At 42.4% G+C, this 13,025-nt stretch overlaps 1 protein-coding gene across 2 annotated transcripts in view; it reads left to right on the forward strand.

Annotated features, from left to right (window-relative positions):
• LOC143377196 (putative inorganic phosphate cotransporter) overlaps nt 1-13,025 on the forward strand; it is a 111,035-nt gene that overhangs the window by 88,090 nt on the left and 9,920 nt on the right. Inside the window, exons 5-6 of one of the 2 annotated variants that reach the window (XM_076828238.1) lie at nt 5,752-5,901; nt 8,185-8,562. In XM_076828238.1, coding sequence (XP_076684353.1) covers nt 5,752-5,901; nt 8,185-8,562 — 528 coding nt within the window. The remainder of the gene's footprint in view (nt 1-5,751; nt 5,902-8,184; nt 8,563-13,025) is intronic. The other variant, XM_076828240.1, reaches the window with a different exon arrangement.

Raw genomic sequence — 13,025 nt, forward strand, 5'->3', positions numbered from 1 at the left:
CTGTCAGGCCGGACGGAGCGTGTTTGTGTGTGGGGGGGGAGGGGAGGGGGGCACTACGGGCGTCCAGCCGACCTGCGCAGGCCGGCCGGACCGTGTGTGGCCGCCTTTACAGCAGGCTATCGATGCATAATGCATGTGAGTGAAGTTACCTGCGCATAAAATACAACATAACACAGATAGTACAGAGTGAGAGGGATAATAGGAAGAAGAATAGGTTCACCGCTTATCTTCTATTTTCCTCGGACCGCTATCACCTCTACTTCTTCCCACTGCTGTTCACTCTTCGTATTGAGGGGTGAATGGAATAATGATGACTACGGTCTCTTTCACCACACTCCTTTTAATACGCGAGAAAAGGTGATGCTCTGCGAATCAGTGTAGTAACAATTTATTATTCTAAACAGCGCGAGTCGATGCCACTAAAGGCAGTTCCACGGAGTGAGTGAGGGCGCGCGTCACCTCTGGAGGCTATTTATACAGCCCTCTCAGAGGGACGCGTCCCTCAAGCGACGCCGAAAACGCGCGGCAAATTTTGGCGCGAAAAGCGCGTCCCCGCGCTGGAAAAACCCTGACCTGGGCGAGCCTGGCTGCCAGATGCCTACGTGGCCATAGCCTGACAGGCCCACGGGGGAAAACCCAAGCGTACACAAAGCTACGGAAAAGTCGCGTCTCCAATATGGAGGCGAAGTAACAAACAACCGCTACATCACCCCCCCGGTAGTAATTAACCCTAAATTACGAGAACCCAACTTGCAGTCTATCCGGAAATTTAACTCTTCTACCGAAACGAGTAACAAAACGTACCGGCGTAGTTAAATCCGGTGCAGGTACCAACGGTAACGCGTTTCGAATAACCGGCGGAACTACAGGTGGTCTTGTGTCCATATTTCGCGGTGTCGCAGCATCAGGTAGAACAGGCAATATCTGAGTGCGATCTAGCTGGATCGGAATATCATCCGCTATAACGAACGCTGGCTTAAGTCTATTTATTGATACAACCTTATGTCTACCCTTAATATCTATTGTAAACGTCTTATCACCACGACTAATAACATCGTATGGCCCATCGTATGGCTGTTGCAAAATAGTTTTCGCCGCGTCATGCCTTATAAAAACACGCTTACACGTTTCAAGTTCTTTAAAGACAAAAACGCGGGGTGTGCCATGCCGAGACGGTGCAGACGGTCCAATATTGCGGAAATGATCACGTAATCCATGAACAAATACGGCGGTATCGGAAATTGCTGATGGCGCTAAAAATTCGCCCGGCAATCGTAATGACTCGCCAAACACCAGCTCCGCCGAAGTCGATGAAAGATCTTCCTTCTAGGCTGAGCGGATCCCCAGCAAAATGGTCGGAAGAACCTCCGTCCACCGATCATTTTGGTAGCACCGAATGGCAGCCTTGAACTGGCGGTGGAACCTTTCCACCATGCCATTAGCCGCAGGATGGTAAGCCGTGGTATGGAAATGAGTCGAGCCTAGTAAAGCGTTTAGCTCTTTAAAAAGGTACGACTCAAACTGCCGTCCCTGGTCCGTGGTCACACGCAGCGGGGTCCCGAATCGGCAGATCCAACCCTCAAAGAAGGCTCGTGCAACCGTGGCTGCCTCCTGATCGTATAGCGGAATCGCTTCTGGCCACCGCGTAAAACGATCAACGCACGTGAGGCAATACCGATATCCCTCAGACACCGGTAGAATTACAATATCAATGTTCACGTGCTCGAATCTCGCCGATGGTTGAGGAAACGATCCCAAAGGTGCAACAACGTGCTTATGGACTTTTGACCGCTGGCATGGGACAAAAGCTCGAGTCCATTCCCGACAATCCGATTTACACGACGGCCAAACATAACGCTGCGTTATCAATTTAACCGTCGCTTTGATCCCCGAATGAGACAGTCCGTGGAGGGTATTGAAGACGAGCTGACGAAAAGGACGTGTCAGGAAAGGCCGCACCCTCTCAGTCGATGTGTCGCACCAAATACGGCTGGATGATCCTGGAATCGACACGTGCTCCAGTGCCAGGCCAGAATCCCTCAGCAAAAATGATTGCAATTCCGGATCCATAGCTTGTGATGCCGCTAACGCTTCAAAGTTCACCGTCCTCTCCAGAGTTTCAAGCCTAGATAATGCGTCAGCTACCACATTATCCAGACCAGCAATATGACGGATGTCGGTGGTGAATTGGCTCACAAAACTCAAATGTCTGATTTGCCTCGGAGTATGCTTATCTGGGCTACTATTGAAGGCAAAAATCAGTGGTTTATGGTCAGTAAAAATTGTGAAAGTTCTACCTTCCAACAAATGTCTGAAATGTTTAATCGCTTTATAAATGGCCAACAACTCTCGATCAAACGTGGAATAGTTCCGTTCCGTTGTCGACAGTTTGGTGGAGAAAAAAGCTAACGGCTCCCAATCATCACCAATCTGCTACTGCAAGGCGGCGCCCACCATGGTGCTCGATGCATCGCAAGTAAGCGTCACATTTGCATTGGGCTCGGGATGCGCCAACAAGGTGGCCCGCGAAAGACCCTCCTTGCACCGGCGGAACGCGTCGCGAGCTTCAGCCGTCCATTCGACCGGGGTGCCTTAATATTATTTCCCAGGAGATCGTTCAGAGGAGCCTGTGCCTGCGCCGCCTTGGGCATGAAACGCCTATAAAAGTTTAACATGCCCAAGAACCGCCGCAACTGCTTTGCTGTAACCGGCTCTGGAAAATTGTTAATGACGTCCACTTTTTCCGTTCCCGGACGCGACCCCAGTTTCGACACTACGTAACCAAGGAATTTAACCTCTGGTTTACCGAAAACGCACTTACTCGAATTAATAACTAGGTGATATTTACACAACCGGTTAAACACAATTTTCAAATGTTCTAAATGTTCCAACTCTGACGTAGATGCTATTAAAATATCGTCAATATACGCGTAACAAAAGTCCAATCCCCGCAACACCTCGTCGATGAATCTTTGAAACGTCTGGGCAGCATTGCGGAGACCAAACGACATGAATGGGAATTCGATTAAACCAAAAGGTGTTGTAATCGCTGTCTTCGGAATGTCTTCTTCCGCCACTGGGATTTGATTGTAAGCGCGCATCAAATCTATCGTGGAGAAAATCTTCTTGCCCCTCAACGACTGCGCGAAATCTTCAATGTGGCGGATGGGGTAGCGGTCAGGTACGGAACGTGCATTAACGCCACGATAATCACCAACCGCTCTCCACAAATCCACACCGGAACCTTTGGGCACCAAATGCAGTGGAGACGACCAGCAACTTTTCGACGGCCGCGCTATTCCCAAGCGCATCATCGTCTCAAACTCCTTTTTAGCAAATTGGAGCCTATCCGGTGCAAGTCGTCTAGGCTTGCAAGCAACGGGAGGCCCCGGCGTTGTTTTAATATGGTGACACGTGTTATGATTTACCTCGACGGGCGTGTGCCTCCAGGTTTCGTAAGATCCGGATATTTCCGCAACAATGAATGGTAGACGGACTCGCTTGCCACCATCTTGACCAATGCCACCTCGTGCCGAACCGTGGTTCCTTTCGACCGCATGGTCGTAGTCGAATCGATGAGGCTCTGGTTGCGAATATCCACCAGAAGACCAAAGTGCGCCAAAAAATCGGCCCCGATAATTGGTTTGGAGACATCCGCCACTACAAATCGCCAAATAAAATCTCGACGCAGACCCAGATTCAGCGTAATCGTCGCTGTACCATAGGTCGCGATCAAAGTTCCGTTTGCCGCGGAAAGTTCGTAGTCCGATTTCGGACCATGACTGATCACAAATTTTCGGGGAACAACACAGAGGTCCGCGCCGGTGTCGACCAAAAACTGCGTATTAGTGCGCCGATCAAGCACAAAAAGACGGCGGAATGTCGGGCCGGAGTCGCTAGCCGACATCAACGACCGCCCCGAGCGTTTCCCTGGCTGTACGTGCAGGGCTCGATGCACCGATGAGCCTTATGCGCGTACCTCGCGTGGTACCAGCACATGCCGTTTTCTGCGTGCTCCCTGGATCTCGAACGCGGCCTCGAAAAACTCCGCGGACGACGCGAACGCCCCTGGTCGTACCTACGGAAGGGTTCATCCCTCCGGGAATGACGCAACTCATCGATCTGGGCTCTCATAACTTTCGTCTCCTCCTGGAGGGAAACGAGGAGTTGCAGCATCCTCTCCGCCACCATATCCATGGAACTAGAGTTTGTCGACGGACCAGGACGCGATGATTCGGCAACCACTGGCCTTCCGGGAATGGTGTCCAAGATGGCGTCCGCTAACTCAGCCGTCTTATCCAGCAACGTGTCCTTTTGCGTTGCTAAGATAGCTTGAACACTAGTGGGGAAACGTCCCAACCATAGCGTCCTCAACAAAGGCACCGAAACGTACGTCCCCGCCAAGCTTCGTAAATGTCGCAGGAATTGTGAGGGTTTACGATCCCCCATTTCCTCACGCTCGAGCAACTGACGGATCTTCTGCTCTTGTGATACGCACACGCGACTAATCAATTCGGCTTTCAATTTTTCGTATAGACCCGTCTCCGGTGGATCTAATAACACGTCCCGCACTTCCGTCATGTAACGCGGTCCTAACGCTCCGGTAACATAACTTGACTTTATCGCGTCGGAGACGATCCCAGCCGAGAGGAAATTCCTTTCCATAATACAGAACCATAGTTCTGGGTCGCTCGGCGTAAATTCTGGGACTCGGATCCCTACTCGATTTGTCGCATTCGCGGGAAACAAGGACGCTCCGTCAGTTTCACTATTTTGAGCCATGGCGCTAAATGTCTAACACAGTCTTTGAAGTACAAAGTTTTTCACACAAGCACGAAATTGCAGCACTATCACCTTCGCGTCAAATCACGTCGGGGTCACCACTTTGAGGGGTGAATGGAATAATGATGACTACGGTCTCTTTCACCACACTCCTTTTAATACGCGAGAAAAGGTGATGCTCTGCGAATCAGTGTAGTAACAATTTATTATTCTAAACAGCGCGAGTCGATGCCACTAAAGGCAGTTCCACGGAGTGAGTGAGGGCGCGCGTCACCTCTGGAGGCTATTTATACAGCCCTTTCAGAGGGACGCGTCCCTCAAGCGACGCCGAAAACGCGCGGCAAATTTTGGCGCGAAAAGCGCGTCCCCGCGCTGGAAAAACCCTGACCTGGGCGAGCCTGGCTGCCAGATGCCTACGTGGCCATAGCCTGACTCACCCAGGCCCACGGGGGAAAACCCAAGCGTACACAAAGCTACGGAAAAGTCGCGTCTCCAATATGGAGGCGAAGTAACAAACAACCGCTACAGTATGTTTAGAACTCAATGGACAGAGAGAACAGAAGATGTGGTAACTATGCGTCAAAAATTCGTCTACACAGAGTACCTCACAATGTCACCTCTGTACGAGTTCATTTTATCGACCCTAGTAGTTTCATTAGGGTCCGTTTATTTACTTCGATCAATTCGGACCATAACAAAAATGAGACGGCAGCCTTAATATTCAGGCAAAACACCAGATAGTATAAGCTTATAGTTTTTGTTAAATAAATTCCCGAAGATGGTGTTGAAAAATGGGCATTTACACTAAAATACCCCCTTAATGCTTATTATATCGTTATATTCTGCATCAGGAGCAATAGAATGATGAAATCCTTTTATTCTAAATGGTTGTTCTTTAATATGTACCTAAAAAGAAACATATGGGATGCATTATTATTATATTATAATATCGAAATGATTATTTCTTAGAAATTGCCAACACCGTGGATAGCAATGTTAACTAGTCTTCCAATGTGGGCACTGTTACTGACACAATCTGCTCATAACTGGGGCTTTTGGTTGCTTCTAACCAAAATTCCCTCCTACATGGCTTCCGCCTTGGGCTTTGATATCAAAGACGTAAGTAGTAAATTATGTATACCGTATAAATATATGTATGTATACTATACATAAATAAATGCCAATACTTGGGACTGAATTTACACACAAAAGAAGTAAAAAGTGTTATATGAACAAAGATCACGTAAATCAAAAGATGCTTAAGTATTTGAGGCTATTTTCGCCTAAAATCGATTGTTTTCGTGTTGTGTAAACTGAAAGAACTGAGCCACCATATGACCACCGATGCCTGGTCTTATTCTGGTAATTATTTACAAAATGGCAATTTCCGATGACCTTGAAATATGTTGTCAAAGTTAACATTCTGAACCACTTTTCCCATAGGGTGGCAGTACCTAATATTGCCTAGCAAAATTTAAATCGCTGTCAATTGAATAATAATTGATATTTTCCATGCAATTCGTTTCAAAGTAAACAGAAATTATTCACCTTTTACGTAGCCTAAGTTAGAATCGTAGAACCTACAAATTTTTAATTAGGAATTAAAACACGTAAGACATGTAAAATCCGGTCCTGAAAAAACTGTACCTTATATCGCCTACTCAAGAAATATTGATTAATTTATGTATATATGAGTTTTTAAAGTCATTTCCATATGTGCTTGTATTACTTATTGCTCTATAAATGTTTTTTTAACAATCATTAATTTTATTTTTATTAAAAAATTATAGAAATAGGATTTTTAAAATATTTTATTTTTTACGTTCGGATGTACATATTGGACAAATAAAGTTTATTTCGGTTGCTCCGCAAATTTCGTGACCCCATATGTAACAAACATTCCATCGAAATCATTGTTCTGCGGTAGGCGGTATTGAAAACACGCACACTGCTAAAAGAAAAACGCTATTTTCATTGCGAAAATTATTTGAATCGATTTCATTCCTTAAGTAGATCATTAATTAGGTATTTCTAGTAGATATTCTTGCATTCATAGAATTATTAGACTTACCTTCTCCGAATGTCATGTAAAATTGTGGCAGTCCAATACATTTTTACACTATTAAGATTCACTAAAATATTTCCCTTTCTGTAATTCTTGATCACATGACGCTGAAATTACAGTATGTCTTCGTACATATGTTTAGGTATTAATTCAATGCATAACCGATAAGTTTTAGTGCTTACTTTGCGAGATATAGCGACTGGCGATATTAGGAACATGGGTGATATTAGGTACGGTCACCCTACATGTTACCGTCGTTCAGTTTAGTTTTCAAGATATTTGCAAAAAACTGTGGTCGGTAGTTGATTTGGGTTAGACGGTTTAACGGCGAAGCAAGTTAGATTAGTTTAGAGGGGCCGCCAAATTTTGAGAGATTTACGATAAAAAATGTGTTTCATAAATTGATGCGCGTGAGGATTTGAACCAGCAACTAGTACTTCTAGAGTATGTTTCTGAAACACATGTTTTTATCTTTTTACCCTCACCCCAACAAACTACCGATCAGAAATTTTGTTTAATATCTCGAAAATTTCGTTAGCTTCATCATTTGCTTTGTTTTCGACTTGTGACCATCGCAATGTATTTATACAAACAGTAGATAAGCGGCTGTCCGATGCTGACGTATATATACGTTGCTGCGGACGCGTAAAGGCTGCCGTTCCATTAGAACGGCAGCCTTAAGGATACGCAGAATTCATTGCAATAGTTACAGCAATTTTTCGCGAATATGTACTCGAGAAAACGAAAGAATGCCACAAGAAGATAAATCAGGCGAATACGGAGGGCGCTCCAACGTTGTCATTGATTTTGAAGTTAAAAACTCCTTCACTATATGCAGGGCTGGGAATCATAGCGGCGTAAGTCCCAATTTTGAGAATTTGAGTTAATAACAGTTTTTAAGTCTTAAAGGATCCATCTGTTTGCTTCCACAGTGAATTAAGTTATAATTTGTAATGTATAAGTAAAAGTTGTTCAGAATGTTGAGGTTTACAATATATTTCATCAAAACCGGAGAGGTGTACCCTATTATGCACAAATTGTACCTTAAGTTTTCAGCTATTGGAGATAATTAATACTTAACTATTTATATATTTTACTATTTTTATATTTTAACTATTTATCTTAACTTTTTTAACTATTTTATCTATTAAGCAAGAATCGTAATTTCGATCTTTGTTTCAAGCCTGCTTAGAAAGTAATAAATACTATAAATTATATTTATTATTTATAGCTATTTCTCATAAAAGGCTGGATTAAAAAATATTATGTACTTAACAGTTTCTTAGAGCAACCCTTCTGTATTGAACCTTCTATCTAATTCATTTTTTTTTTATCAGAACGGTATGCTGACTTCGCTACCGTACCTAACGGCATGGATTATCAGTTTCCCGATCAGTTATTACTCAGATCTTCTCATCAAACGGAATATCTTTACGATTCAAACGTCGAGGAAAGTTTGCAACACGATTGGCCAGTGGATTCCAGCAGCTGCACTAATTGCTCTAGGATATGTTGATAAAGAGCACACTAAAATAGCAGTAGCACTTTTGGTACTCGCTGTTGCTAGTAATATTGCCATTTACTGTGGTCACAACGTAAATCACATGGATCTCAGTCCAAACTTTGCTGGCACTTTAATGGGTATTACAAATACAGCAGCAAATATTTGCAGTATTTTAGCACCACTGGTTACCAGCGTCATTGTTAAAGATCCTGTATGTATAAATTTATTTCTGGTAATTAAAATAATTTATTATTTAGGGCATATTATATGTAGGTTTAAATTATATTAAAACTTTGAGTGGCGCAATGTTTAGCGAAATACTGTTTCAAATTAATTAGATGTTTTCGAGCAGACCGGGCTGCTAGGTGACTTTTGTACAGTTCGTTCCACGGTTGAAACACTCGGCTAAAGAATACAGGGTATTTTTCTCGCGATGCTCCTCAAAGAGATGTTGCCCGGCACCCCGTAGCGAAAAGAACATCCCGCGACGCCTCACCGAGGGTTATGATTTTCGACCCTCGAAGGAGTTGAAGTGCCTATTAAGAAGTGAGAAGTCTCAAATTCCGCATTTCTCATGAGATCGTTGCAAAAACGACGCCAATCGAATCCTTATGTTTCTCCGATGAAAATAACACGAAGAACGAAGTAATTCGGACCATAATGAAGGAAAATACCTTCGTTAAAAATAGTTCGGTTTACATATATGACATGTGATATGATTTTCATCGGAAAAAACATAAGGAATCCATTGGTGTCACTTCCATATCAATACGATAAAGATAAAGAATTTAGTTTTTCAGAAACAGGTATGAAACATCGGCCGAGCGTAGCGAATGGAGGTTGACACCCCGCAGTTGAGGGTTTCATGCGGTTATACCCCCCGCATTTTCACCTAACTTTATGAAGTGAAATATTTCTGCGATATTTAAAATTTCATAAAAATGTTTCCTAGAAAAGTTGAATCATTTTGTGGGGACCAGTGTATAGTAGCAATAGTTTTATTCTGTTGGTAGGGATTAATAAGGTGAATCTTTGTTTCTTTAAAGTTTTTTAAAGGACCTTTTCTCACCTTGAAGGATATATTGTTCAAAGTCGTTGAATTCGTCTTTAAAGTTACTACCAGGTACCAACAAATAAAATATAGCATTCCATTTAAAAAACAGAGTTGACCTTCGTGTTTTATTAAGGGAACATTCTACAGTCTCGGCCAAAAACTCGGCCACATTTCGGTGATGGTTCTTATAATGAAATAAACACTTAACGTTTTCGAACGTTTGGGGTTCGAAATTTCAAACTATTTAATCGATATAAAAAAGTTAACATATTCGTGGTAAACGGGATAGTCATACCGTTGCAAATTAAAAATATGTTAGGTTTTTTTATTTACCATGATCCAGTCGTCCGAAATTGCAACCGTCAGCAAGAGGTCAAATTCTGAAGACGCGAATTCGCCAAGTTCACTGCTAAATATTTATATAAATAAATTAAATAAACAAACAACAAAGATTTTTTCTTGTAACTCAAGAGTGGTAGAATATACCCCCAAAATTGGAAAACGTTAAGTGTTTATTTCATTATAAAAACCATCACCGAAAAGTGGCCGAATTTTCGGCCGAGACTGTAGAATGTCCCCTTAACTTAAGTCATTCCAACGGAATAAAACTATTGTTAGTGTGCGCAGCCCCCCACAAAACTATGTAACTTTTTTGGGCAACATTTTTATGAAATTTTAAATATAGCAGAAATGATTCAGATGATAAAGTTAGGTCAAACATTCTGTACAGTGTTCCCAGGATAAACGAAAAACCTCCGGCCCGGGATAATTGAGAAAGACCTACCCATCCGACTGTTTTATTTTCTCGCTACGTGGTCCAGTGAAATTACGATTCGTCTGAGGAATAATTCCCAGCAAGCTACATTTTGGTATGGGTCTTTATTTCGCCGTTTTAAACAATATGTCAAAAGTCTCCATTGATCCGATATCTGCTAACAATTTTACACAGGGTTGAATGTAAAAAGAAAACAGTTTTTCACGAATATCTTATTATCTACTAGTTCTACGGAAAAAATAGTTATTATGGAATTTGTAGCTTAGGAAATTGTCTACAAAAAGGTTATATGTGTTTTTATCGTAGGAGTAGCCATTTTCATGTATGGCGCTTTAAACTTTCAACTCTCATACTTTTGACAAGGTAAGATTCCGACCCCGAAAATTCAAAAAGTTATGAAACTGTGGATATGTAAGGGGTGTCCTCCTGAGTTCAACGCAATTTTGTTTGTTGCCCAAATTCAGTCTAAGAGGGTGAAATTGGTCTAACGCGAACGTTGTTCGCCTCGGTGTGAACGCGAAATAACAGTTTTCGCTAACAAATGACCCTACTACTGTGGTTTGCAAAAATGTTGACGGCCGGATGCTGAGCGGAGCAAGGGGGCTACCTCACTCGCGCCGCCCTACTCTCTGCCGCGGAACTTCCCAATTTCCCACTCGTATGTTCTTAGCGGCACATGCTGCATCCTTCGTCTCTTCGTCACGCGGTGCTGCTGACCGATTCGTTGACGTGACGCGTCGGCCAATAGCGACAATACGTGTGCCTTACCTCTACCACTGTGTTAGAGAACCGTGGGCCTATGACGATACACTCGATCGGACCACCAAGTTTCTGCTCGTCAACATTTTTGCAAACCGCAGTACTTAAGACGTGAAATCGTCCGGATGGTCACGGTAAACGTGGAGAGGAGGCGTTCGCGAACAAAATACGGTGATTCAGCAGAGTGGAACATTTGGGATGAACATCGACTGTTATCTCGTTCTTGTTCCTTTTAAACCGATGAAACTTGGGCCTTGCTATCCATATCAATAGTGGGGCTGCTCGTAAACAGGCGGCCCTCTATGACCATCCACTGACAGGTACATACTCCAAAAATATAGTACATATGTGTGATAAGCACGAATAAAATTTGTATAACTTTTTTTTAACTTAATCAGAATATTTGCAACGTTTTTAGCGAGATCTTTCTGGTGAAAATTAAACCAAACACGACATAATTCGGAGAATTCTTAGATCCAGACACAATATGTATCTAAGGACGGTATTCATAAACATTTCTTAAGCAAATGCTTAAGATCATCTTCTGGAAGACGATCCTATTACACTTAAAACATCAGGAATTCATAGACGTTGCTTAAGATGAGCTTAAGCATTTGCTTAGAATAAGCAATTGCTTAAGTCGCGTCTATGAATCTAGGCGGCATCTTGAGCAAATGCTTGAGATGGTCTTCAGAACATGTGTCGTCATACAAGCATTTACTTATTTGAACAAGATCTTCCTCAAGCAAATACTTAAGCATGACCTTAAGATTATCTTAAGTCACGTCTATGAATCTAGGCGGCAACTTAAGGGGGTAGACACGTCACGTGACCTGGCCGATTTGGCAGGTCGGTATTACAGCAGGTTTTTTCTGCACTGAAATGGTATTACCCATAGATACGCCGCTACCTGGTGCACGCGAGAGGGAACTGTTTGCTATTTCCGTATTTTATTCTGAATAAGGAAATAAATTCTCAACTGTTGCGTTGTACTTATAAAAATTTAAACGGATAGTCGGCTGGTACTACAAACGTAGAAAATTCATTGTACATTTTAATTACTTGAAATGTGCTTATGCTACAATATTCTACGTTAGCAGTAAGGAATTATAAGTGAAAAGGAAAAATAGATGAGGAGATGTCCCCAGAAAATGAAGTTTGTTAGTTTAGACATTTTTTTATTAGTAAAGCATCGAAACAAAACATGAAATACACTTATTACACGCCCTATGCAGAAAGCAGTTATGAACAAACATTATATATAAAATTTGTTGGATGTTGAATTGGACTAGTGAAAATGCGCTAGCTGGATGCGCGTGATTATTATGTGGTCGGCTCCTCGAAATGACAGAAAATATAACCTGACTATAAGCTATATGACAACAAATGTTTAGTGGCTGTTTCGTTCTTTTACGAAACATTTGTGAACTTTTTAGCATCCTCCCAAAACATTATTATTACGCAGTAACAGCATCTTTTGGAAATCCAGTATAGCAATTAGGTTATATTTTCTGTCACTTCGAGGACAGTAAATCCGCTTCTGGAAATGCGCAGGCTGGATGCGCGTGGTAATTATGTGGTCGGCTTCTCGAAGTGACAGAAAATATAACCTATATGCTATACCCGATTTCCTAAAGATACTATTGCGGCGTAATAATAATGTTTTGGAAGGATGATAAAAGGTTCACAAATGTAGCGTAAAAGAACGAAATAGCCACTAAACATTTATTGTCATATAGCATATACATACGTTATATTTCCTGTCACCTTGAGGAGCCAGTCATATAATAATCACGCGCATTCAGCCTGCGCATTTTCAGTAGTCCGGTCGGCGTCATGGAAGGGGTACCTCCTCCACCCTGCATTTGTGGTAGTTGAAATGATATTTCTGAGCCCAGTGAAATACATGGGCCATTCCATGCGAAATCGGACACTTTTCGGAGTAACATTTCAGATTTAGATGAAACTTGGATATGTTGTAGTCTTTAGGGATATATAGGCATATCTCGACGGATTTTTCAAAATGTCAAAAATTGTGGATCTTACAGCTCTTTGAAATATAATGTTAACTTTTTTCAAAAAATTA

Source organism: Andrena cerasifolii, chromosome 15, assembly GCF_050908995.1.
Source record: "Andrena cerasifolii isolate SP2316 chromosome 15, iyAndCera1_principal, whole genome shotgun sequence".
NCBI classification, from domain to species: Eukaryota; Metazoa; Arthropoda; class Insecta; order Hymenoptera; family Andrenidae; genus Andrena; species Andrena cerasifolii.